This window comes from Cheilinus undulatus, linkage group 6 (genome assembly GCF_018320785.1).
Source record: "Cheilinus undulatus linkage group 6, ASM1832078v1, whole genome shotgun sequence".
NCBI classification, from domain to species: domain Eukaryota; kingdom Metazoa; phylum Chordata; class Actinopteri; order Labriformes; family Labridae; genus Cheilinus; species Cheilinus undulatus.
The window spans coordinates 51,131,527-51,156,652 of record NC_054870.1 but is presented as its reverse complement, the minus strand read 5'-3'; the positions used below and the strand labels follow the sequence as shown (position 1 = coordinate 51,156,652).

The following is a 25,126-nucleotide window of genomic DNA, read 5'->3' as shown; positions in this document are numbered from 1 at the left end:
AATCAAAAAGAGGCTTTGAATAAATCAAAGTTTGGCGTTAATGACCAAAAACAAGTTTATTAAAATTTAGAAAATTTAATCCTGGTCTGGCTTACCAAGAAATCCCACATCTTTCATTTTCGTTGTGCAAAAAGTGGCATTTTTTTGTTTGTTTGTTTGTTTTAAAAAGGTCTTAAAAAGCCTTAAATTTGGTGTTTAAAAGTGCATATCTACAGAGCCCCTTAAGGGACATAGGAGAAAAAAAAAAAAAATATATATATATATATATTTATTTATCTTTATTTATTTATTTATTTTTTTAAACAGTTATGCTCACAAAAGTAGATTGGAATCATGCCATAATATGTACGGTGATTGAGGGTTTTTGTAAATGTGATGATCCTCTGCTGAGTTATTATGGTGGAAAGGCCGAATCTGTGAGTGTCTTCATAACTTTACTGAAGTTCGAAATTGGCCTAAAATTTATAGAAATTCAATCCATGCTTAGTCTCAGGCATGCTTTTCGTCTCAGAGGAAGGCATTGGAAGGCAATTTGGGTAAAAGGGGAATCTTTTGTCATAACACTCGGACATGGTGTACCTGGTCAAATTCATAAGCACCAGTTTACAACCAGTAATCTTTCAGACAGCTGCACGGGTATGGATGAGTGTGTGCCAACTGTTGTGTAGGCATTAAGCCATTTGATCTTCCTTAAAAAGCCAACAATGCCCCCTTTGATAAATATTCCATATGGCCTCAGTTTATCGTATGAATCCAAGTGCCAGATGAAGTGAGCTCCTTTTGCAAAGTAGTTCAGTCTACTTGAGCGGCTCGCTTGTCTTAATGAATGCCGTCCTGAATCCATCTCTTTCAACCCCATTTGTACGTTTTCTTTACTTGTGCGTAATATTAGCTCTCTGCATTTGGCACACACCCATCTGTACTGTGTAGCTGTCCAGATGATTACAACCGGTTACTGATGAATTCGACCAGGTACGCCAGATGAGAGTAAGTTTTACGATGAAAGAGTCCCCTTTCACCGTAAATGCCTTCAAATGCCTTTCTCTGAGACGAAAAGCATGCCTGCGACTAAGCATGGATTGAATTTCTTGAAATTTTTGACTAATTCTGAAGTAAAATTCAATGAATCTCCCCCACAGAGATCTCGCAAAACTTTTGCGAGATCTCGCAAACTGTAAAACAAACAAAAAAAAAAAATTTCTCCCATTTTATATTTATTTCTCCTATGTCCCGCAAGGGGCTCTGTATGTATCAGCCCTTGTACACCAAAAATAAAGTCTCTAGGAGGAAGTGATTTGGAGTTGTAGGGCTGGGAAGTCGGCTGAGATGATGTGTGTGTATTTGATAAAATGTTGGGACTGTCTTAGTGAGATCAAAGCCATTGTCTCCTGGAGAACTGCATAGCAACAATGGGCAGAGCTAACCTGATTGGTCCATCCTTGGTCTGTTTCCTATTGGTTGGTTCATCCGAACATCCAAAAGCAGAAACATGTTTAAAGATTAGAGAAAGTTTTGTACGCCACAGAGAAAAATCAGAGTGTCAGTTTAACTAAAGCAGAACTAAAGATTTGAGAGCAAGCTCAAGAAGTCTTGCCCTCAAAACATTGAAATACATTCAAGCTTTGCCACAGTAATGACTCCATACAAACAAAGCCCACTTTTCTCCTCACCTCTATGATGTTTTGTTGTCAATGCACACCGACAAACGTCTGTTAAACCAGCTGGGACAGGTAAAGTCTGTTTTAGAAATCAATGTTTGAATCTGTAAAATAATTTAAAAAATACAATCGGTGTTACAGTTCAACCAGTTACCATGTAAACTGGTGACTTTAAGCTGAGTGTGTTCATGTCCAAAGTTATGAGTTTTTCATGAGGTCAAACCTGAGGAGGATATTTGGACCAAAAACACTGAAGAGACATTAATGAGGACTCTATTCTGCAGCGCCCACATCTCCAGTCACCAGTTGGCTTAAAGGCACCAGTTAACATGGTCACTAATTAAAGCAATACACCGGGAGAGCTGTGTCCATGCACAAAGGACAATGTTAAAGGTGGTGTGATTTTACTCCTGATCATCAGTCTGATCTGATCGGATGTTTCTGTTGATTATTGGTGATAATGTTATGGTAGTCCTGATCACAGATGTAACATGATATTGACCTTCTCAGGTGTTTGTAGTTGACATCATAGCTTACATCTGGTAGTCCTGAGCTCCTGCAGTAATAAATGTCATGTACAGGTGAGTATATTTACAGTTAGGGTCATAGCCTGATGCATTCAAGGTGGAACAACCTTGGAGCCTGGTCTGATGGATCGCCTGGCCCAGGTGTTCTCAATCCATGATGATGACACAGGCGTGGAGCTGTGTCTGCGTCCACCTGAAACACAGAGAGAAGAATGAGCAAGAGGCAGCAGGGCCATCACATAATGGTGACAATAGTAATAATAATAACAGGTCCAGGCTGAGAGGAGGCTGAATCACCCTTTAGTGAAAGTTGTTTGCTTCATAAACACAATTTCATTTCAGTCCAGACTTTTACTTTGGCTGAAAGCTTTATTTAAAGCGCTGGTTTGGACATTGACAAACGTCTCCATTGGGGAGATAATTAGCATTTAAAGAAAGGTAATACATCACAGTAGATCTACGTGTTTTAATAATCAGCCTTTTTCAAATTATCATAATATTTGTCATTCCTAAAGCATCATGGGAATGTCCTCCATCCTCAGTTCTCTCCTGACGTTTGTCCTTGTCTCTTTCAGGCCAAATCTGAGATGCAGGTGGAGTTCTACGTGAGCGACATCCAGGAGGTAAGACAGCGATGGGTCACATGACAACATGTCAGCTGGAGGGTTGTCAGCGTTTGAGGCTCTTCAATGCCAAACATTTAAAACCTTCAGATCTATCATTCTTATCGAATTTAGAGCGGGACAGTTAGTGAATCTTTACAAAAATCTGCATCTATTTCCTAAGACAAGAGTTTGATGTTCACTTGGATGTGTCGCAGCAGTGAAGTTTTAAAAGCTCAGTTTGATAACTATAGTGAGGATGCAGCTCGGTAAACATGGCAACCGTCTCCTTGCTACTACAGAGAGGGAGAAGAGAGTGCTTACTGAGCATGTGCAGTACTTCTACAAGTACAGTGTTGAATAATAAAAATGTAAATACACCGGCTCATCTACAACAAATACATAGGAGAGGGACGACACCTTCAAAAACTTATTTTTTCTTATGAAAGTTCATTTCTGCCATTTAAAAATGAAAAAATATGAGCCTTAGGTAATCCAAAAACAATTAAAATTAATAATATTAATGATAATAGTGATGATAATAATAAAAATAATAACATCTAAGGCACAATTGTGATAGTAAATGTCATAATTATGAGTTAAGTCAACATTATGACAAAAAAAGTAAATATTTTAAAAAGTAAGCCATGATTATATGATAAGAAATCCAAATGATGAGATTGAAAATTATAATTTATATAAGGTCCTTTAAAAAGAGCTTACTATCTGATAATTTTGACTTTTTATTTCATAGTTGTGGCTCACTTTTTCATATTTTTATTTGAAGGATTTCTTGAAAATGATTATATAACTTTTATTTTTCCTTCTTTGAATGGCAGAGATGGGCCTCCATTTTCTCAACCTCTTTAGGTTTGGGTCGCTCTATGACAAAAATAATTCACAGGAAAAAGTGTGTTGGATAATTTTGGTCTTAACCATGTTCTAGAAGGTCCCGTGTTGCGTAGAACCTTCAGAGATATTTTATATTGTTAAAAATAAGCACTTCTTGAGTTGAAGGGACGTCAGTGTATTTTACTGCAAACTGATTTTAATTTAAAAAAAAAAAAAAAGAAATACAAAATTGAAAAACCAAGAAGCAGGCCGTTTCCCAATTAAGGCCCATTTATGCTCAACGTTAAATATGAATCCGGATACTGATGGAGCCTTTTGTCCTTGCTCCGCGTTCATTTCGTCCGTAATTCTGCAGGTTTCCATAAAGCTTACGGATACAGGCCAAATGGAGCAGTACCACCGGAAACCGTGGGGGTAGTGTTGCTGTCACTACCCGATACGTAGCTCTAGAGAGACACGAAGAAGAAATGACAATGGCGGAACTTTTTGAGCAAAAGTTGTGCGATTTGGCCTCCTACAACGCTGCCTCTGTTTTTGTCTTTTATGCAAGAGGTACATTATCAATACCTGCTCCACAGTCGCCATGTTTGTTTTTGAGTTTGTTGTTGTCATAAACTTTTGACTCTGGGCTGCCCCCCCCGGTGGATGTATTGGTTAACATCCATGCCAACGTAAAGACGCATGGAAGTATGAGAGCAGTGACGGTAACATTGTTTGAAAAGGACGTATACATTTTCGTACGTAAAGGGAGTATAAACAAAACGTGAAAACCTGCCCTTGGTTCCAAGGTTATGATAGTTAACTTAACAACTTAAAATAAAATGTAAAAATCATTTTAGTTAATTGAAACTAAATACAAACTAAGCTTTAAAAAAAACTAAAACTAACTAAAACTAAATTCTGTGCTTAGAAAACTAACTAAAAGTAAATAAAAATTAAAGATTAAATCTCCTTAGTTTTTAGTCTTTGACAGCAGCATAATGACTGAGATGTATACCCGAGCCTTGAGAGGATAAAATCCCCTGATTTGATTGGAGAAGCCTTCACACAATGTTCATTTTGGGTCTTAAGTTGTATACAAACATCATAATTGAATAAATGAAATAGAAAGCTCTGTTCATAACTTTCATGGACAGAATTTTAAGGCGCAGCCAGGGTGTAGAGGATCAGGTCTCTGCTTTTCGTGGATGATGTGGTTCTGTTGGCTTCATCAGGCTGTGACCTACAGCTCTCACTGGAACGGTTCGCCACTGAATGTGAAGCAGCTGGGATGAGAATCAGCACCTCCAAATCTGAGGCCATGGTCCTCAGTCAAAAAAGGGTGGAATGCCCCAGGTTGGGAATGAGATCCTGCCCCAAGTGGAGGAGTTCAAGTATCTCGAGGTCTTGTTCATGAGTAAGGGAAGAATGGAGCGGGAGATTTACAGGCGGATTGGTGCGGTGCGGCAGTGATGCGGTCTCTGTATCGGTCTATCATGGTGAAGAAAGAGCTGAGTCGAAAGGCGAAGCTCTCGATTTACCGGTCAATCTACGTTCCTACCCTCACCCTCAGATACAGGCAGCTGAAATGAGTTTCCTCCGCAGGGTGTCTGGGCTCTCCCTTAGAGATAGGGTGAGAAGCTCGGCCATCCGGGAGAGACTCCGGGTAAAGCCGCTGCTCCTCCGTGTTGAGATGAGCCAGATGAGAAGGCTCTGGCATCTGGTCCAGATGACCCCTGGACGCCTCCTGGTGGCAGGTCCTACTGGGAGGAGGCCCCGGGGAAGACCCAGGGCATGCTGGAGAGACTATGTCACTCGGCTGGCCTGGGAACACCTCGGGATCCCCCGGGAAGAGCTGGACCAAGTTGCCTGGGATAGGGAAGTCTGGGCTTCCCTGCTTAGGCTGCTGTCCCCGTCCCCTGAATTTCGAAAAAACCCTATAATATCGCTTAAAAGTTTTTATGCTTTCATGAGGATGTTTTTCAGGCGTTTCGATATAGAAATATTTCGCAAAAGTGAAATGGAAACACTTTTTCTGCATTTACAAGTCACGGGACATGATGTATGGTGTCACATGACTGGTCACTCCAAGACAACGTGGCGCAGTACGTGTGGACAGAAGAAGAGCCGAGACTTTTCTTAACATCATACTTCTACCCTTATTCGTGGCTTTTGCCATACATACGGACTTTACCTCTGAACTATCATCCGTTGCCTTCGTCTTTTGTTCAAAAATATCAAGGCAACCGTTGTCGATGTAACCAAAACCGTACCAACACGCCACAGGTTTAGAGCGTCAAGCTTCCCTGCAGCAGATTCACGCAAGATGAGATTTTACGAGAATTGCAAGGCCTACGCCCAAAACTCCTTTCAATCGAAACGCATTCAAAGCGCAATTGTATTTAATCGAAATTTAAGAAATATCACTTTTATTTTGCGAAAAGCTGTAACGGAAACCCAGCTAGTGATGTAACATTCTTTTTCCTTTATGTGTTGACCTGATGCAGGTTCTGTGAAAAGGATGTTATATAATCAGTGAAATGTTCTCTGGTCTTCCTTTTTTTAATCCAATCCCAAAAACAAGGAGATAAACTAACCAATTTTTCTTATTTTGTATTCGTTCTTTTTTTTTTTTTTTTTTTTTTTCCCATTTCCAGTTTAATTGGAACAGTCTGACCTGAGGGCAGGGTTTTTCTTCCATTATGGCTTTTTGTTTACACAAGAACAGCATTTTTTTTGTTAAACATGTTTTGTTTTCATATTTTAAACTTTATTTTGGTTTTGGATTTCTCATTTCCAAATTCAAACTGTATTGGCGGTAAAGTAGGGTAACCGTTCTCTGCTCTCTGTCTACGATGCTGAAACACGCTGGTCTTGGATTGTTCGCTGCTACTGCCCAGAACTAAACCCTTCCCTGCCGTCTGTTCAGTTTTACTCTATTTTTTGTTGTGTGCCTGAATTGCTCTCTGCTTTTTCCACCTTATCAAATATATGGAGGTGTTCTTAAACATTTTCTACCTTTGATTTCATTGATCGTATACAGATTATACACTGTGTTCCACATTATTATGCAAATGACATTTTTCTCGTATTTTCCTAAATATTAATGCAAATGACAGTCAGAATATTTTTCCAGTCATCAGCCGTTAGAGCATAATTCAAATGTTTTTGAACAAACTTCATAATGATAACTGTTATTTTTTTAATAAAAACCCTAAAAATTCACTGTTCCACATTATTATGCAAAACAGAGTTTAAAAAGATTTTATAGGTTGTAAAGAACTGAAAATGGTCATTTGTTGAATCTGCAGCATTAGGAGGTCATATTTACTGAAATCAAAGCTATTTCAATCTAAAACATCTTAACAGGACAAGTTCCATGTTAACATAGGAGCCCTTCTTTGATATCACCTTCACTATTCTTGCATCCATTGAACTTGTGAGTTTTTGGAGAGTTTCTGCTTGAATTTCTTTGCAGGATGTCAGAATATCCTCCCAGAGCTGCTGTTTTGATGTGAACTGCCTCCCACCCTCATAGATCTTTAGCTTGAGGATGCTCCAGAGGTTCTCAGTAGGATTGAGGTCAGGGGAGGATGGGGACCACACCATGAGTTTCTCTCCTTTTATGCCCATAGCAGCCAATGACACAGAGGGATTCGTTGCAGCATGAGATGGAGCACTGACCTGCATGAAGATAATTTTTCTACAGAAGGCACGGTTCTTCTTTTTGCACCATGGACGAAAGTGGTAATTCAGAAACTCTATATACTTTGCCAAGGTCATTTTCACACCTTCAGGGACATGACTCCGCCCCCACCTTGCTGACATCACAGCCTTGTTGGGACATGGTGACCATCCACCAACCATCCAGGGTTGCACGGCACTCATCAGTCAACAAGACTGTTTGAAAATGAGTCTTCATGCATTTCTGGGCCCACTGCAACCGTTTCTGCTTGTGAGCATTGGTTAGGGGGAGCTGATTAGTAGGTTTATGCATGACTGCAAGCCTCTGGAGGATCCTACACCTTGAGGTTGGTGGGACTCCAGAGGCACCAGCAGCTTCAAATACCTGTTTGCTGCTTTGTAATGGCATTTTAGCATCTGCTCTCTTAATCTGATGAATTTGTCCATCAGAAACCTTCCTCATTATGCCTTTATCTGCAGGAACCCGTCTGTGCTCTGATAAGCCACAAATTTCTTCACAGTACGATGATCACGATTAATTTTTCCTGGAATATCTAGTGTTTTCATTCCTTGTCCAAGACATTGCACTATTTGAGGCTTTTCAGCAGCAGAGATCGTTTTTCTTTCCCGTATTGCTGAAACTCGTGGCCTGCTTAATAATGTGGAAAAGTGCATTTTGAGGTTTTTATTTAAAAAAAATAATAATAGTTGTCATTATGAAGTTTGTTCAAAAACATTTGAATTATGCTCTAACGGCTGATGACTTGAAAAATATCCTGTCATTTGCATTAATATTTAGGAAAATAAGAGAAAATTGTCAGTGTATGTGGTTTTAAGTCACGTGGTGCTGAAGCAAATCACTCCACCGTCAGGCTCTCTGAGTGAGGCCTTTAACATGTCCAGGTGTGTTTGGGACCGTCTGACTCAGGTGTTTTCTCCTTCAGGTGGTCAAAGACACGGTGAACATCCAGATAGGAGACGTCAACGATAATGCGCCCATCTTTCACGGACAGCCGTACACCGTCCACATCCCAGAGGTAGGAATGACTTGCCATTTATGAAACGACCTCTGACCCCAGTCTGAATAGCTCAGTGGTTTCTAGACATTTTCAGCCACTCCTCACATTTCCTCGTCTTTTTTTTAGTGATGTCTGGGGTAGAGGCATTAGCACTATGTTTACCTGTAGCTTTTATTCTAGTCTTCCTCACGGAAAAAATGTAGTCAATGAACATTTTAGTCACAGTTTTAGTGGCTTAGATAAAGAATGAATCACATCAGTTTAAAACTTGTCTGAGAAATGGTTTGTGGAGACATTGTGAACTTAGCTGGTGTATTGTTGTGTACGGTTTAGGGAGGCTGTAAAAATAATCATATTGGTCTGTGCGTCCCTGACTGTTGGAAGGAAAAAACAGCCCAAACCAGGCCTTGAAGCATCCAGTGGCCAGCTTCAGAGTCAGCCTTACCGGTCTGAGAGCTGGGATTGGTAGCTCAGTAAAGAACAAACTTTAATGTTGATTAAACTAAAGTCATTGTCGTTTCTGAGGCCTCCAGCAAGGCCTCTGAATTTCCTTCCTTCGAGCAACGATATGCATTATTGAAGAAGTTATGCAGCAGCAGCCTTCCACCTGTACTCCACCATCAGGTCATATATTCTCATGGCTCTATCTGGTCATTATTTGGTTTTTCTATCTTGCTGGTTTGTTGGGGGATTGTTTGTATGATCTGCTGTTTTATGAGCATCAAACCAAAGAGCTGTTTCCTCACAAACATGTATGAAAATGTGTTTTTAGACCTGTTTATGAGCATAAGAAAGGAGAGGACTCATGCATCAGCTCCAGTGTTCCACTATCTGAGCAGCTCAGGCTGCATGTGGCCCGTATCCAGCCCTCCGCTGTGCTTTCTGTCTCTGCTGTCCTGGAAATAGCTTCATTTTGTGCACTTGTGATCCTGAGCGATTTGAGGAGTCGTCCTCCAGCTCATGTTTAGAGAGTGTTTGCAGAGACGCCTTTATGGGAGAGAAAAACACTCGCCGCAGCGAAGACCTCAATCTGTTTTCTCACGTCTCCGTCCTCTCACTCAATCTGCCACCTCCTTCTTCTCTGCGTCTCCTCTCCTCTTTGCCCTCTCTTCATCTAATCCTTGATAGAAGTAATTGCCAGAGTGGAGAGGAGGACTTCAAACAGGCTCAGACACTCACATATATATATATTTATCTATCTGTTGTGTTGGTATTGAGCACATACCCCTCTCTGAGTCTTCACCAAATCTTCAAAGCTGCTGCCTTTTTCTCCTCTCGATCCTTAAAGTCGGCCAAATAAACAGTGAAAGGACTGCTTTTGGACCACACAGCAGGGGGGCTAGGGCTGGGACTCACTCAGAGTTCACATCCATATCGCCTGCAAAACAACAGGCTTCAGTTTAGGCTGCAGAGAGATGGTAAATAGCGCTGTGTTCAACCATCAGTCTCTCACTGTTACATCCATAAAACCACTTGATGCATCAATACAAGGGCTGAGTGCTGTTTCAGAGAGTTTTGGAGGAGATAAGATGACCAATTTTAGTGATGGGCAGTGATTTTTACATATGGCTTACAGTGAAGAACTCTAGATGGGCACAGAAAATTATTTCTGCATAAAGAAATGCTAGAAAATCTGTCCCTTTTTAGAGATCTGTATCATTTGTCTCAGCTCAGTACTAAGAGCTGTTCTCTTCTTCTCCTGGCTGGCTCGCCAAATAGACATTGACAGGGGGGATTTACCCCCACAGCTCCTCATTTGGTTCTAGTTTGACTTTTTAGATATGGATTAAATAATGACAAAAATAGAAGAGAGAAAACTGTCTCTCAATGAGGAGGCAGCTCCTGTCTTTCATGTAAAAGAGCCAGCCTTTCAATCCCCTGGCTGGCTCACCAAAAAGATCACAGTTGATCCGGCTTGTAGCACAGACTCATTCATAAACAACACATCATTACTCTGTCTCATACACAAATATACCAACCTTCCTTTATTTGTGTTAACTGTCCTTTGTTGGCAACTTTTGGCACTTCACAGATTGATGAACCTCTGCCCATCTTTACTTCTGAGTGATTCTGCTTTTCTAAAATTCTCTTTTTATACCCAGTCATGTCACTAACCTGTTGTCAATTAATCTAATTAATGTCAAAATGCTCCCTCAGCTGTTTTTCATTAATAATGCTTAATTTCCAGTCTTTTGTTGCCCTGTCCCTGCTATTTTGAGATGAGACACTGAACCTTAGATTGTTCTCACTACTGTTTGAGAGGGATAAGAATGCTTACAGATGGGAAAAGGCCACTTGCTACACAGCAGGTTTTTTTGCACACTCAGATTTTAACAGGAAAGAGAATTTACTGATTTGAGTCTTGTCCCTCTTAAGTCACTTACTCCAACCTCTTTGTGCCTGGGTTTGCGTCTGGATTGTGCACCAGTGAGATAGAAAATTGTTGATGGACATGCCTCAAATCGTTGTGCACCATGCACTTCAGTGCTCTGTCAGAATAGGACCTGTAGTCCCATCATGCTTCACTTCATCAGATTCTTACCTAGTGATGGACATTAGTGATGGTCTGCTCAGTCAGTTAGCAACTTAGTAGCCCTCTCCACCGTCTCCGCCTTATCTTGTTGTCTCACATCTCTTGTCACCTGCATTTTTATGGCCTCATTACCCACCTGACCCACACTGACCAGCGGCAGGCAAACAAACACGCCGTGACATCCGTCCATCACGCCGCCGTTCTCTGAGGTTAGAGCTCCATCAGATGGAGACGGAGCTGCTGAAGGTGGAGGCAGTGACGGATGTGAGGGATGATGGAGAGACAAAAGAGTGGCACAATGAGATTTAAAACATGCAAAGTAATGAAGACGCAGCCAGACTGAAGGAAACTAAAGCATCATTGAAATAAAGAATAGCGAAAGAGCCGAGGCCTGATGCTGAGCGGTGAGTGAGGACGGCGAGCGGGGGAGAGAAGGGGAGTGTGTGTAAATGTCGTTTTAATTTGTAGAGCCATAAAGAGGGTGAGGAGAAGCAGGTGGGCCGCTAGCATCCCTCTGTCAGTGCTAATGAGGCGGCCAGATTTACAGCAGACACAGTCAGCAGCAGAGGTACAACGACACGAGCAGAACTGAAAATAATATTTAGACTGAGCAGCAGATGGGACACAACACAAATGCACTTTACTGGAGATGATGGAGAGAGCCCAAAACATACCGAGAGAGGGGATATTTCCTCTGAGCAACAGGTAGGAGTGAGGAAGGGATAATGGACGGAAAGACGGTTATTATCAGGAAAACATGGACCACACTTTGGCTGCACATCAGGGTTCTGGTAGTATGCTGATTTTGGAATATGTCAAATTTTTCCTGGTTTTGTCTAGCTGGTATTGAAGCACCATCTCTGTTCCATCCTCTCATATCTGACTGGATTCCTCGGATAACAGTGATGATGCTCATAACGCCAACTTCAGACCGCCGCTGTATTACAGCACAAACATGGATTAGATGTACTGGCAAACAGGCCAACAGGCAGGAGGCTCCAGGTGATAAATATCCAGTGTTTATCTGTTTACTGTCTCTCAGGTGTGTCAGCCAGGTGAGTAAATCCCTCCTCAGCCTCTATTTTCTCCGAGCCGTATCTCAGCGTCCCTCTCTAACCTGCAGTAAGCTCTGATGAACTACAGCTGCTGTTTGCAGCGAGCCGCTCCAGGTGAAAGCCTGCAGGTCAAAGTCAGACTTCTGATGCAGGAAAAAGCCCTGAAGTCTGCTTCCACAAATAAAAGTTTCTGTCTGTCTGACAAGTTTTTAAGAGAATTCCTCAAGGAGCAGAAGGAGCAGGAGTGTCATCAGGAATATGAGAGTCTGAGGCAGTGGTTCCAGCCGTTTCTCTTCAGACCCCCCCCCCCCGACTCGTATCATAGACCGTAGAAAATACTGGACCAGGACAGAGTGACATCAGCTGCCCAACAAACCAGAACAGACGACAGTTAAAAAAGATCATCCATATGCCAACGATCTTTTTCTAATGTTGACTGTCATTAGTTGCTGACTGTGGTCTACTGTTTGGCAAAAAGGTTGAGGAAAAAGCCCCCAACATCCCCAGCTTCACAACACTCTGTCCTCTGCCTTTGAAGATGTTGTCATCCTTTATTGCCTATTGCAGATTCCATCATTGCCTTTGAAGTTGATGTAATCCTTTCATTTCTAAAACACATTCCATCCTTACCTTTAAAGATGTCATGCTTTAAAGCCAATAAAAAATCCATTTCTTGCCTTTGACGATGATTTCATCCTTTTAAGTTTATTAAACATTTCAGCCTTGCCTTTTAAGATGTCATTATTTAAGGTATGTCAACCATTCCGTTCTTTTATTTAAAGATGATTTTATCCTTTAAAGTTTATTAAATATTTCAACCCTGCCTATGAAGATGTCATCGTTTAAAGCCAGAAACAAATTCCATCCTTGCTTTTTAAGTTAACATAAACCTTTCAATTCTATTGAAAAATCCATTCTTGCCCTTGAAGATGTCATCCTTTAAACCCTATAAAACATTCCATCCTTGTCTTTTAAGTTAATGCTATCTTTTCATTTTTAGAGAAAATTCAAGGATTATGTCAATCTTTTAAGATTATAAAACATTTCATTCCTGCCTTTTAAGTTGATGCAATCCTTTCAATTCTATAACACATTCCATTCTTTCCTTTGAAGATTATTTTATCCTTTAAAGCCTATTAAACATTCCATCCTTGTCTTTTAAGTTAATGCTATCCTTTCATTTTTAGAGAAAATTCAAGGATTATGTCAATCTTTTAAGATTATAAAACATTTCATTCCTGCCTTTTAAGCTGATGCAATCCTTTCAATTCTATAACACATTCCATTCTTTCCTTTGAAGATTATTTTATCCTTTAAAGCCTATTAAATATAGCAGCTATGCCTTTGAAGATGTCTTCCCTTAAAAATGATAAATTATTTCATTGTTGCCTTCGAGGATCATTTTATCCTTTCGAGCTTATTAACATTATACCCTTTTAAGACTATAAAACATTTCATTCTTGCCTTTAAAGATGATACAATCCTTTCAATTTTATAACACATTCCATTCTTGCCGTTTAAGTTAATGTCCATCTTTGAAGCCTATAAAAACATCCCATCCTTGCCTTTGAAGAGATCATCCTTTAAAGCCTATTAAACATACCATTCTTGCCTTTGATGATGATTCTATCCTTTAAAGCCTATTACACATTTCAAACCTGCCTTTGAAGATGTAATCATTTAAAGCCAGAAACAAATTTAACATTTCCTTTAAATGTAAATATCAACCTTGTATTAAATATTCCATTCTTGCCTTTAAAGATGATGTCAATCATGTTTATAAAAAAATTCAATCTTGCCTTTTAAAGATGTCATCCTTTAAAGCCTATAAAACATTCCATCCTTGCCTTCTGAGTTAAAGCTTTCCTTTCAATTTTATAGAGCATCCCATTTTTGTCTTTGAAGTTAATTTCAGTCTTTTAAGATTATAAAAAACATTCCATCCCTGCCTTTTAAGTTGATGCAATCCTTTCAATTCTATTACACATTCCATTCTTTTTTTTTTTTTTAAGATGATTTCATCCTTTAAAGCTCATTAAACAATTAAAGCTTAAAGATGACACCCTTTAAAGACTTTAAACATTTTGTTCTTGGCTTTAAAGATGATGTCATCCTTTAAAATACAAAAATACATTCCATCCTTGCCTTTGATGATTTTTTTTTTTTTTGAAGTATATAAACCATTGTTTCTTGCCTTTTAAGATCATGTCACTAAAGCTAATAAAACATTTAGTTCTTACCTTTGAGGATGATGTCACCACAGCTTATAAAGCATTCCATCCTTCCCTTTTGTAAGCAGGCCAGTTTAGGCCCCGCCCTCTTTCAACAGCCATGCTGTTGTAACTTGTTTGCATTTTTACTGATATTTATGTCTGATTTTACAATTTAAAGCCAAACATTTTAAAGAACCATGCCTGCTTTTTGGCCAAGTTCCCAACAGTAAACCCTGGCTCTTTTTCCGGTGTTTGATATTGTTGATCAATTATGACATTTATGATTTAAATAATGATGTGTTTAGGGATCTCAGAGGTACGACAGCAGTCCCACAGAGGACAAAAATTAGACCCGGCTCCGTTTCAGGCTCAATCTTTTGGCTCCGCTGTGGTCCAAACACTCGGAGCTGAAAGCCTGACAGCGTTCCCCGCTCTGAACACACTCGCCACTGCTCTCACATTGAGGATAATATTGTCGGAGTGTGTTTGAGAGCTCCATTACGCCGTGAATGAGCTGTTTAGTGCTTGATGTGGGCTCTGGCACAAACACAGACACACCTGCTGTCTGATGTGCCCTCTGTCGCCGCCATCGCCGCTGCTACAGCACACCGGCTTGTTCCTCGCCTTTCTTCTTTCTCTTTGTTCACTTCTGAAAGCAGAAATTCATCCCTCATCTTTAATCGCCTCCTGAATCTCTGCAGGTCACACGCTCCAAAGGTAATTTGTTTACCAGGTAACAAACAAACATTTTTGCTTTAAAGCAGCCGCTCGCCGTTTGGTCGCCGTTTGGATGACTAATATCTCTGCAGCTTCAAGGTTTCTCTGGGAACTTTGAAGGAAGGATGTCAAAATCTACAATACCTCGGTACTTTATGATAGCAGGAGTTTTAAAGAGTTCAGTCTAACAATAATGCCACAGAAATACATTAAAAACATCCATTTCACAGGAAGGGTGTGTTTGAGGGGAAGAAATCAAAAAGTAAACGGCACTTTTCACCAAAAGAGCAACAGAAGTGTTTAAATTGCACAAAGAAGTTGGCGATATTTGAGAGAGTAATAGGCCCTGTCGTAATTGCACAGATATGTTGGCATGTGTAAGGAAAGGGAATGCAGTGTCTACATTGCACAAAGATGACGATATTTGGGGATGTTAGATGGACTTCTAAATTGCATTAGTAAGTTGGCAATATTTGGGGTGGGAGAGCAATGTTCTGGTCAATATTGCACCAGAACATTGGCAATATTTAAGGAAGATAGTGTTGTCTAAATTGCACCAGAACATGTTAATGTCAGGGAGTGGTAGCAATGTCTGGACTGAACAGAAAAGCTGGAAGTGTTTGAGGAGGGAGAGTTATGTTATTTCTATTAGGCACAAATATGTTGGCAATTTTTGATGGAGGGGCAGCTGACAAAATTGTACAAATATGTTGGCAATATTTAAGGAAGGGAGAGAATGTTCTAAAATGCACACTTAATTTGGCAATATTTAAGCAAATGATTTGTAAATCGCACAAATATGTTGACGGAGCTAATATTCCTGAAAATTGTCAAAACACCAGTTTAATACATTTGTGTTTATTTTTTTTAAGCTTTGCGCATTATTCAAACATTCAAGTGTCTTTTTTATTTTTCTAACAAAAATCCAAATCCTCTTGCTCAAGTATTTATTTTTCATCATTAAAATGAGAATATTAAGACAGCTGATCATCCTCTTCAATATAGCAGTTGAAATTAAAATTGTCTCTGCGAGCCAAAATCACAATACGATTTTTTTTTTCTTATTTGTTTTATCCCTAGTTTAACCTATCTAATATTGTGCTTCTTATAATATTGGATCATTTCTTGCTTATGTTTGTCAAACAACACATAAAATAGGGAACCTAAATAATCACATATTGAATTGCAATATTACAGGAAAAAATTGCAATTACATTATTTCCACAAATCATTCAGCCCTAATTTTGAGGTTGCATGGCACTGTCTAAACTGGACAAAGAAGTTGACGATGATTCAGGAAGGGAGAGCTCTAATTTGAGCAAATGTTTACGCTGTTTAGGCAAGGGACACAACTGTCAATGTTACACAAATAAGTTGGCAATATTTGGGGTGAGGGAGCATAGTCCAAACTGCACCGCTACTGTTGCAGTATTTGGTTGAGGATAATTATTGGTGAGTTTGGACAAATATATTGGCAATGTTTGTTGGTTTAAAGAAGTTGGTGTTGTTTTGGGGTGAAAGAACAGCTTTTACATTGCACAAAAATGTTCCCAAGATTAAGGAGAGGAAAAGAACTGGCTAAATTTATGAAAACATTGGCAATGATGGGGGATGTTAGCACTTCCTACCTTGTGCAAAACAGTTGACAGTATTTGGCATTGTTCTGAATAAATATGTCTGAGTTGCAGCATCTTGATTGCACAGGAAAGTTGGCAATATTTGGCATTGTTCTAAATAACTATGAGTTGCAGCATCTTAATTGCACAGAAAAGTTGTCAGTATTTGGCATTGTTCTAAATAACTATGTCTGAGTTGCAGCATCTTGATTAAACAGAAAAGTTGGCAATATCTGGCATTGTTCTAAATAACTATGTCTGAGTTGCAGCATCTTGATTGCACAGGAAAGTTGGCAATATTTGGCATTGTTCTAAATAACCATTGCTGAGTTGCAGCATCTTGATTGCACAGGAATATTGGCAATATTTGGCATTGTTCTAAATAACTATGTCTGAGTTGCAGCATCTTGATTGCACAGGAAAGTTGACAATATCTGGCATTGTTCTAAATAACTATGTCTGAGTTGCAGAACCTTGATTGCACAGGAAGTTGGCAATATTTGTTCTAAATAACTATTGCTGAGTTGCAGCATCTTGATTGCACAGGAAAGTTGGCAATATTTGTTCCAAATAACTACGTCTGATTTGCAGCATCTTGATTGCACAGGAAAGTTGGCGATATTTGGTGGCATTACTGTGCATACCTCTATCCAGTGCTTCCCTCTTGTCCATAGATTACTTATGTTTGATTCTAAAAGAAGAAATTCCCAGTACTGGGAGTCTTCTGTTTTAGTGGCTGTGGTTTCAAACATTGATCAATCACTGCTATTGATATCACTAGAACGATTTTACTAGGATGATATAAATGTTTATAATTCAGCCATTGTGACAGCCCTACTTTAAAAATGACTTGTTATAAATGTTGCTGATTTCAGTAAATTCATTGGACAAATTGATGGTTACAGCAGTCAACAAACTGACACATTCCTGTGAAGCACCCGCAGGCTCGGCCTGTCTCTTAGAGTTGGATTTATCCCCTAATGATTTCAGTATCGTCTCTCCTGTGCTGTAATTGAATCTGCTGGTTTGTGAGCCGAGTGCCGGCTGGTTGACAGGCCTCACAGAGAATTCTGCCTGACACTAAGACCCTGAGCCCGAGGGAGGGATGGAGGGATTTAAGGAGAAAGAGAGAAAAAATGGATCAAGTGAGAAGGTTAAATGGGAAGCAGTCAATATTTTACTCACCTCAGGCTCCGTTCGTAACTTTCTCCTTCATACATTTGTCTGTTGGTGCCCAAATTTGTGCTAAAAGTTCTCAAATAAGGACCTCTTTCTAAAATCATGCTGCAAAAATCTGTGACTTCAACAGCTGATTAAAGGTGATCTGACACCCAGTAGAAATATAGGTGGGTATTTTTGAAAACAGAGATTTTCCCCCTCTGTTTTTCAGAATGAATCCTGCCAAAAACACCATTAACCACATGAAAACACACTGTCACATGTTGTAAAGAGCACGCCGTGTCAGCAGAGCTTCACTGTATCAGAGCAGCTCACTGACAACCAGCAAACATGTCTATGACCCGTCAACATTCCTCTCCTTTCCTCTGCTATAACCATTTCATTTTTAAAGATGCCCCACAGACCATCTGGGTCTGGTCTAAGCAGCCAAAGGCAGGAGCTTGTGTCTTTGGAGTGATGTCCGGAATCATCGTCAAGGCAAGGACAAGATGTTTTGACTTTTTAGGATGATGTCATCTTCAAAGGCAAGGATAGAATGTTTTACACACTTAAAAGGATGAAAGTGTCTTCAAAGGCAGAGGATGGAATGGTTTATGGACTAAAAATGATAACATCATCCTCATCAGATGCAGATGACATCAGGATGGAATGTTTTCTTGACTTTAAAGGAAGACATGATCTTGAAACGCAGAGGAGGAAATGTTTTATTGACTTTATAGGATGTCATCTTGAAAGGCAGAGGTGGGAATGTTTTATTGACTTAATAGGATGTCATCTTGAAAGGCAGAGGTGGGAATGTTTTATTGACTTTATAGGAATATGTCATCTTGAAAGGCAGAGGATGAAATGTTTTATTGACTTTATAGGATGACGTTATCTTCAATGGCAAGGATGGAAATTTTCCTGAAGTTTCAAGAATTACATCATCTTCAAAACCAAGGATGGACTGTTTTATAAATTTTTTAGGATGATGTCATCTTCAAAGGCACAGGAGGAAATGTTTTATTGACTTTATAGGATGACGTTATCTTCAAAGGCAAGGATGGAAATTTTCCTAAAGTTTCAAGAATTAAATCATCTTCAAAGGCAAGGATGGCATGTTTAATACACTTAAAAGGATGACATCATCTTCAAAGACAAGGATGAAATGTTTCATAAACTTTAAAGGATGACGTCATCTTCAAAGGCAACAGATGTAAAGTTTTATAGACATAACAGGATGATACCAGCCAAGGAAAGGTCAGAATGTTTTATAGGCTTTGAAGGAAAACGTGATCTTTAAAGACAAGGGTGGAATTTTGTTACTATCTTTGTGTGGTATCAAAATTAGTTTAATGATCTGAAACATTTAAGTGTGATTAATATGCAAAAAATAAGAAATCAGGAGGGGGGACAGATACTTTATGTATAATCTGTTTTTTTGAACCTGTTGAATATGTTATTGAAAATCTGGCACTGAACTGTAAATGCTGCATCTGGAAAAGACAAAACACAGTTTGAAGGACATTTATTACAATGAGGGAAGTTTAACTTACGTATGACACAAATGCTGAGTCTTACTGAAACAGCCTGATGTCTGAGGAATATTCTAGTAATGAAAGGAGTTCCAATGAGGGTGAAAAAAGTGTTAGAATGTGGCTGGTTTAAACATTACGCCCAGTGATTTAAATAGTCCCAACTTTTTTGAAAATCACTGACTATCTCTGAATGTTTAAATGAAATAAATATGAAAAGTTATTCCAGTCATGTCCTAATTTAGCTGAATGATTTCATGTTTGAATGATGTGAACCAGGTAAATGTTGTGGAAGAAGTGAGCTACAAATGGGCCGTGGCTGATTCATATCAGATAAATGAATGACCAGGTTTCTCTGCAGGTAAACATCAGATACAACCAGTATGATCAGATCTGGGATAAGGATTATAACTGGGATGCTGATGTTTTGTAGATGCACTGACTGGAGGCTCCATGAATGAGAGTGGAGGGGCGACTGTTGGACATCCTCTCCATTATTGAAACAGCCCCTGGTTTTAGCTGCTCTTTGTTTAAATGTTGTGATCACACAGCTCCATATTTCCCCTCTCTGTATCTCACTGATGGGCTGGATGGTTTCTGCCAGTGTTGGTGTAATTTTGCAGGTTTTCTCTACAGCCCTTTGTATCCAAACGGAGCGAGTGCACTCATTCACTTCCTCCAGTGATGATTCATTTGCCGACTTCAGGAGGCTCTGTGCTCTCTTTACTGAGCTGTCAGGGAGGATGTCCCGCCCGTAGAACTATTTTTCTGAGCATCCTTTCCAGTCGAGGGGTTAACGCTTCAAAACAGCGGCCGGCATCACGCAGCCTGCCACTCATGAAGGTAAATCACCTCCTCTTCCTCTTTATCTCTCTGTCATTTACTTTATCCGCTGAGCATGAAGAGCACCTTGATTTGCGCAGGGATGGGCGCAGATTTGTCTGTCAAAAAAGCGGCTCGTGTTTGTGAGTGACCATCAGAAAGTGTTCAGAGAGAGAGAGAGAGAGAGAGTGGGAACAGAGGGCTCGAAAATGTATGTGGTAAGATGCATCAGTGTGTTTTTATCAGTGAGGTTCTGTAGTTTGGGCTGCTGGTTAGAGAAGACACCAGCTCCTCTAAAAGGCCAAACCGCTCCTGGAAAAACCGGAATAAACTGACAATAGATGAGGAATCTCAGGCCTCATAATCATTGGCATAAGCCCCCTAATTATTCTGCTGAATTCCCCAGACGGCTACAAAGTCTGGATTATGGAGGCATTAGTGTCGCAAAACTCCAAAGTGTATTTTCATGTTCTGAGATCATGACTTATTGATTCTGGTGTCAGATTTTTCTTCAGTCTTTCCGTTCAAAAACTCTTCCTTATTCTTAGATTCTCTCGGTGCTCTATTCGTCTGCTTGAGCTCAAATCTTTAGGTTGATTCTCTGATTTTTCTCTGTGGAGTACCAAACTTTCTCTGAGCTCTATTTCTGCTAATAGATTTTTTTTTTTTATGAACCAACCAATAGGAAACAGGTAGAGGATGGACCAATCAGGTTAGCTCTGCCCGTTGTTGCCGTGCTGTTCTCCAGGAGACATTTGCTTTGATCTCACTAAGAGTCCCAACATTCTCTCACATACACACACAGTGAAAGTCAGAGAACTAAACCTCATCATCAAACTTTAACAGGAATTATTGAAAATCTGTCAAAGATAGTTCAATGATTTGTCTCCTCTTTAAAGCCTAAATAAAGTCTGTAGGAACTGAGTTTGAGTTACAGAGCTTGGAAGACGCCTGAGATGATGTGTGCATATGTAATAGAAAGTTGGGTCTCTCTCGACTGAATCTTGAATATGATTGATCCATCCTCTGCCTAGCTCTAAAGTGGGGTTTGACTGTGTCATAGTTCTCATTCTGAGTGACACTCGGGTCTTTGTATGATTTTTGGCTCTCAAACTTCTACAAGGGGTGGGTGTGTGTGTGTGTGTGTGGGGGGGTGTGTGTGTGTGTGTGTGTGTGTGTGATAGAATGTTGGGACTCTCTTCATTAGATCAAAGGAAATGTCAACTGCGACATTAAAGAGTTCCACCTGAGGTTCATCTATCCTGGAATTTGAAGAAATGTCTTGACATCACATTTCTCTATAACATCTAGTCTATGACATCAAGTCTTTATGGTGTCACATGTCTCCATGACATCATGTCTTTATGACATAACATTTCTTTATGATGTAACACATCTCTATGACATCATGTCTTTGACACCATGTCTTTGACACCATGTCTTTATGACATCACGTCTCGATTCCATCATGTCTCTATGACATAACATTTATTTATGACTTAACATTTCTCTATGACATAACATTTCTCTATGACATAACATTTCTCTATGACATTATATTTCTCTATTACTTAACATTTCTCTATGACATAATATTTCTCTATTACTTAACATTTCTCTATGACATTATATTTCTCTATTACTTAACATTTCTCTATGACATAACATTTCTCTATGACATAACATTTCTCTATGACTTAACATTTCTCTATGACATAACATTTCTCTATGACTTAACATTTCTCTATGACATCACGTCTCCATGACATCATGTTTTTATAACATAACATTTCTCTACGACTTAACATTTCTTTATGACATAACATTTCTCTATTACTTAACATTTCTCTATGACATAACATTTCTCTGACATAACATTTCTCTATGACTTAACATTTCTCTATGACATAACATTTCTCTATGACTTAATATTTCTCTATGATATAACATTTCTTTATGATATAACATTTCTCTATGACATAATATTTCTCTATGACATCACATTTCTCTATGACATAATATTTCTCTATGACATAACATTTCTTTATGATATAACATTTCTCTATGACATAATATTTCTCTATGACATAACATTTCTCTATGACATAACATTTCTCTATGACATAACATTTCTCTATGACATAACATTTCTCTATAACATAACATTTCTCTATGACATAATATTTCTCTATGACATCACATTTCTCTATGACATAATATTTCTCTATGACATAACATTTCTCTATGACATAACATTTCTCTATGACATAACATTTCTCTATAACATAACATTTCTCTATGACATAATATTTCTCTATGACATCACATTTCTCTATGACATAATATTTCTCTATGACATAACATTTCTTTATGATATAACATTTCTCTATGACATAATATTTCTCTATGACATAACATTTCTCTATGACATAACATTTCTCTATGACATAATATTTCTCTATGACATAATATTTCTCTATGACATAATATTTCTCTATGACATAACATTTCTCTATAACATAACATTTCTCTATGACATCATATGTCTCCATGACATCACACGTCTTTGATGCCTTTATGATGTGTTTACATGTGTCTAGCTCGACAGTCCCTCTCCTTTGTCCTGACCTTTTCACCCCTGGTGTTACACCCAGAGACAGTTGGCTGGTTTTTAGGCCACTGGGACATCCACAGCAGGACCAGGGGCTCGTCCAACACTAGTACTCACCCAGACGATATCTTAGGCTGTGTACTCGCCACATCCAGCCCTTACTCTGGCCTAAAGGTGTGGACTTTATTTTTCAACAGATGATTTTCCTTTTGCCCCTGGTATTATGTAAGGACATCCAGAGCAAGACGGGGATTGTGACGATCCTCCCTCCAGTGTACCTTCAGGCAGCTTACTCTCTCCATCCCCGCCTTACTTCAGCCTCGTTTGTGGTCCAACCAAGCCTAAAAGTTATGCACAGTTCTGCATATTCCAAATAACCTTCCAGCTAAATAAATATATACAGTATTTTGTCACCCAGCCCTAGTCAGAGCCGAGGAAAGACTGAATGAGGGTTGAGATTGAAGGGGGAGAGAGAGCGGCTTGCACTCCCAAAAGCCATTAAAGTTTGATTCTCCCACTCCTCACTCTTTGAATAAATCAACCTGTCGTTCCTGCTCTCCCTTTCTTTCAAGTGTATGAGCCCCCCCTCCTTCTCGCCCTGCCTGTGGCGCTCTCCCTCCCTCCAACACTCAGAATTCAGACGAGGTTTTGCTAACATGGAGCACAGTTGTGCATCCTGTCAGTCTCTGTGTGCTTCGTCTCGTGTGATTTCATGTTTTTAGGAACAATTCTGGTCAGAAAGAAGAAGAATTCAACGTGAGAGAGGGAGAGTAGTTCATCTCCAAATGCTGCCTTCAGCCTCAGTAGGGATCTGTGTGGCATTATGCAAATTCCTCTTGGTTTTCTCTTCTTCATGTCTTGGTCTGTTCCTCCTCCTCCTCCTCCTCTGTTCCTCCTCTCACTGCTCCTCCGACCGCGGCTGGATTTTCTTTAATAGAGCTTTATAGCCTTTCCAATTTGCTCAAATCTGTTTTGGCTGTCACTTCCACTATCGAGGTGGCAGGGAGAGAAGCATTAAAGAAAAATGATGCATTATAGAGAAGTATGGGAGAAGGTTACCTGCAGTCCTTCTCTTCTCTTTGGCATTTTCTATTTGCAGTCCACTTTTAGAAAGAAGTGCAGCCTTTTGGAAGCTGAAAAGGCAACTGAAAATGCTCAAATGCAGCCTGAAATTGGGATCAGATACCTGCAATTAGAGCAGCCTGTGCATGAGAATAAACAGCATTTATTTGCACCACCTAGAATCGACACAGAGTCAGGTTTAAGCAGTGACTTCGGTGCACAACCGCTCCCTTTGGTTGTGTGGTCGTGAAGATGCCAGCAGCATTTTGGATGCCTGAAACAATCCCCAAAAAAGACATGCAAAGGTGCTTATTTTGGAGAAATATGAACCCTTTAGGATCGGTGCAGCACCAGGAAGAAGGACCATGTACTTGTTCTTTAGTAGTGAACCTCGGCTCCTGGTCACAACCCTGAAATTGCAGTTAAGTTGCCCCACAAAGGCTGACCCTGGTCGCCTTGGGGAGCCGGAGGTTGCACAGGCCTATACAGCTGGGCTCGTGGCCACTCTTGGAACACCAGATGCCTCCCGAGATCCTGAATCTCTCTGGGTGGACTTCAACTGTGTTTTTTTAATCCACCAAGAAGAAGAAAGAAGAAGAGTCAACCACTTTGATCAAATAGAACCAGACTCCTTGGGGTCAAGTGGGCCAGGGTCCCAAACCGGCCTCGTCTAATCCCTGTATCAGAGTCATGGTGAGGTCTCGTTGCTTTATTTGTGCCTACAGGAAGTCAGACCTTAACAGCAGACTGTCTGACTGCTTCTGCTTTCTCTGGTTGTTATTTAAAGGTTTTTTTTTTCCCCTTCTTTGTTCTTAATTTACACTCCAGATCAGGGTTTTAACAGATCCATGTTCCAGCAGACAGACGTGATGACAACCGTCTGAATTCATTAAGCTGACAAACAGATGTTTAAGCTCGGTCTTTGTCAAACCTGGGCTGTTTCCAGGTTGTCATTATCCTCAGTCTCATGTTGTCTAACAGTGTCTGCCTCAGCTCTAAATATAAATATTCATGACATGATTGATTACCAAACACATTAAGACTTGTTCAGACCAGGGACATCCTCATTAGACCGGCGTCTGGGGGGAACATCAGCAGACAACTGTGTCAGACAGGTTTAGAGGTTTTATTGGGCAGGAGGAGACCCCAGGGCCCAAACAGGACCACCTAGAGGGATTATATAACCCATCAGGCCTCAGAATCACCCAGGAGGAGCAGGGAAACATAGAAAAGGAGGGGAATCTCTCTGGTCTAATTTTAAGCAGAGATGGATGATAGAGGGATGGATGGATGCTTAATGGATGGATGGATGATTGGATGGATGATGGATGGATGGATGGATGGATGCTTAATGGATGGATGCTTAATGGATGGATGGATGATGGATGGATGGATGAATGGATGATGGATGGATGCTTAATGGATGGATGGATGATTAGATGAATGGATGGATGATGGATGGATGGATGGATGGATGGATGCT

General features: G+C 39.9%; 1 protein-coding gene across 1 annotated transcript in view; it reads left to right on the top strand.

Moving 5' to 3' along the window:
* Positions 1 to 25,126, top strand: part of cdh23 (cadherin-related 23) — a 311,828-nt gene that overhangs the window by 69,010 nt on the left and 217,692 nt on the right. Inside the window, exons 4-5 of the mRNA XM_041789179.1 lie at positions 2,761 to 2,808; positions 8,247 to 8,339. Coding sequence (XP_041645113.1) covers positions 2,761 to 2,808; positions 8,247 to 8,339 — 141 coding nt within the window. The remainder of the gene's footprint in view (positions 1 to 2,760; positions 2,809 to 8,246; positions 8,340 to 25,126) is intronic.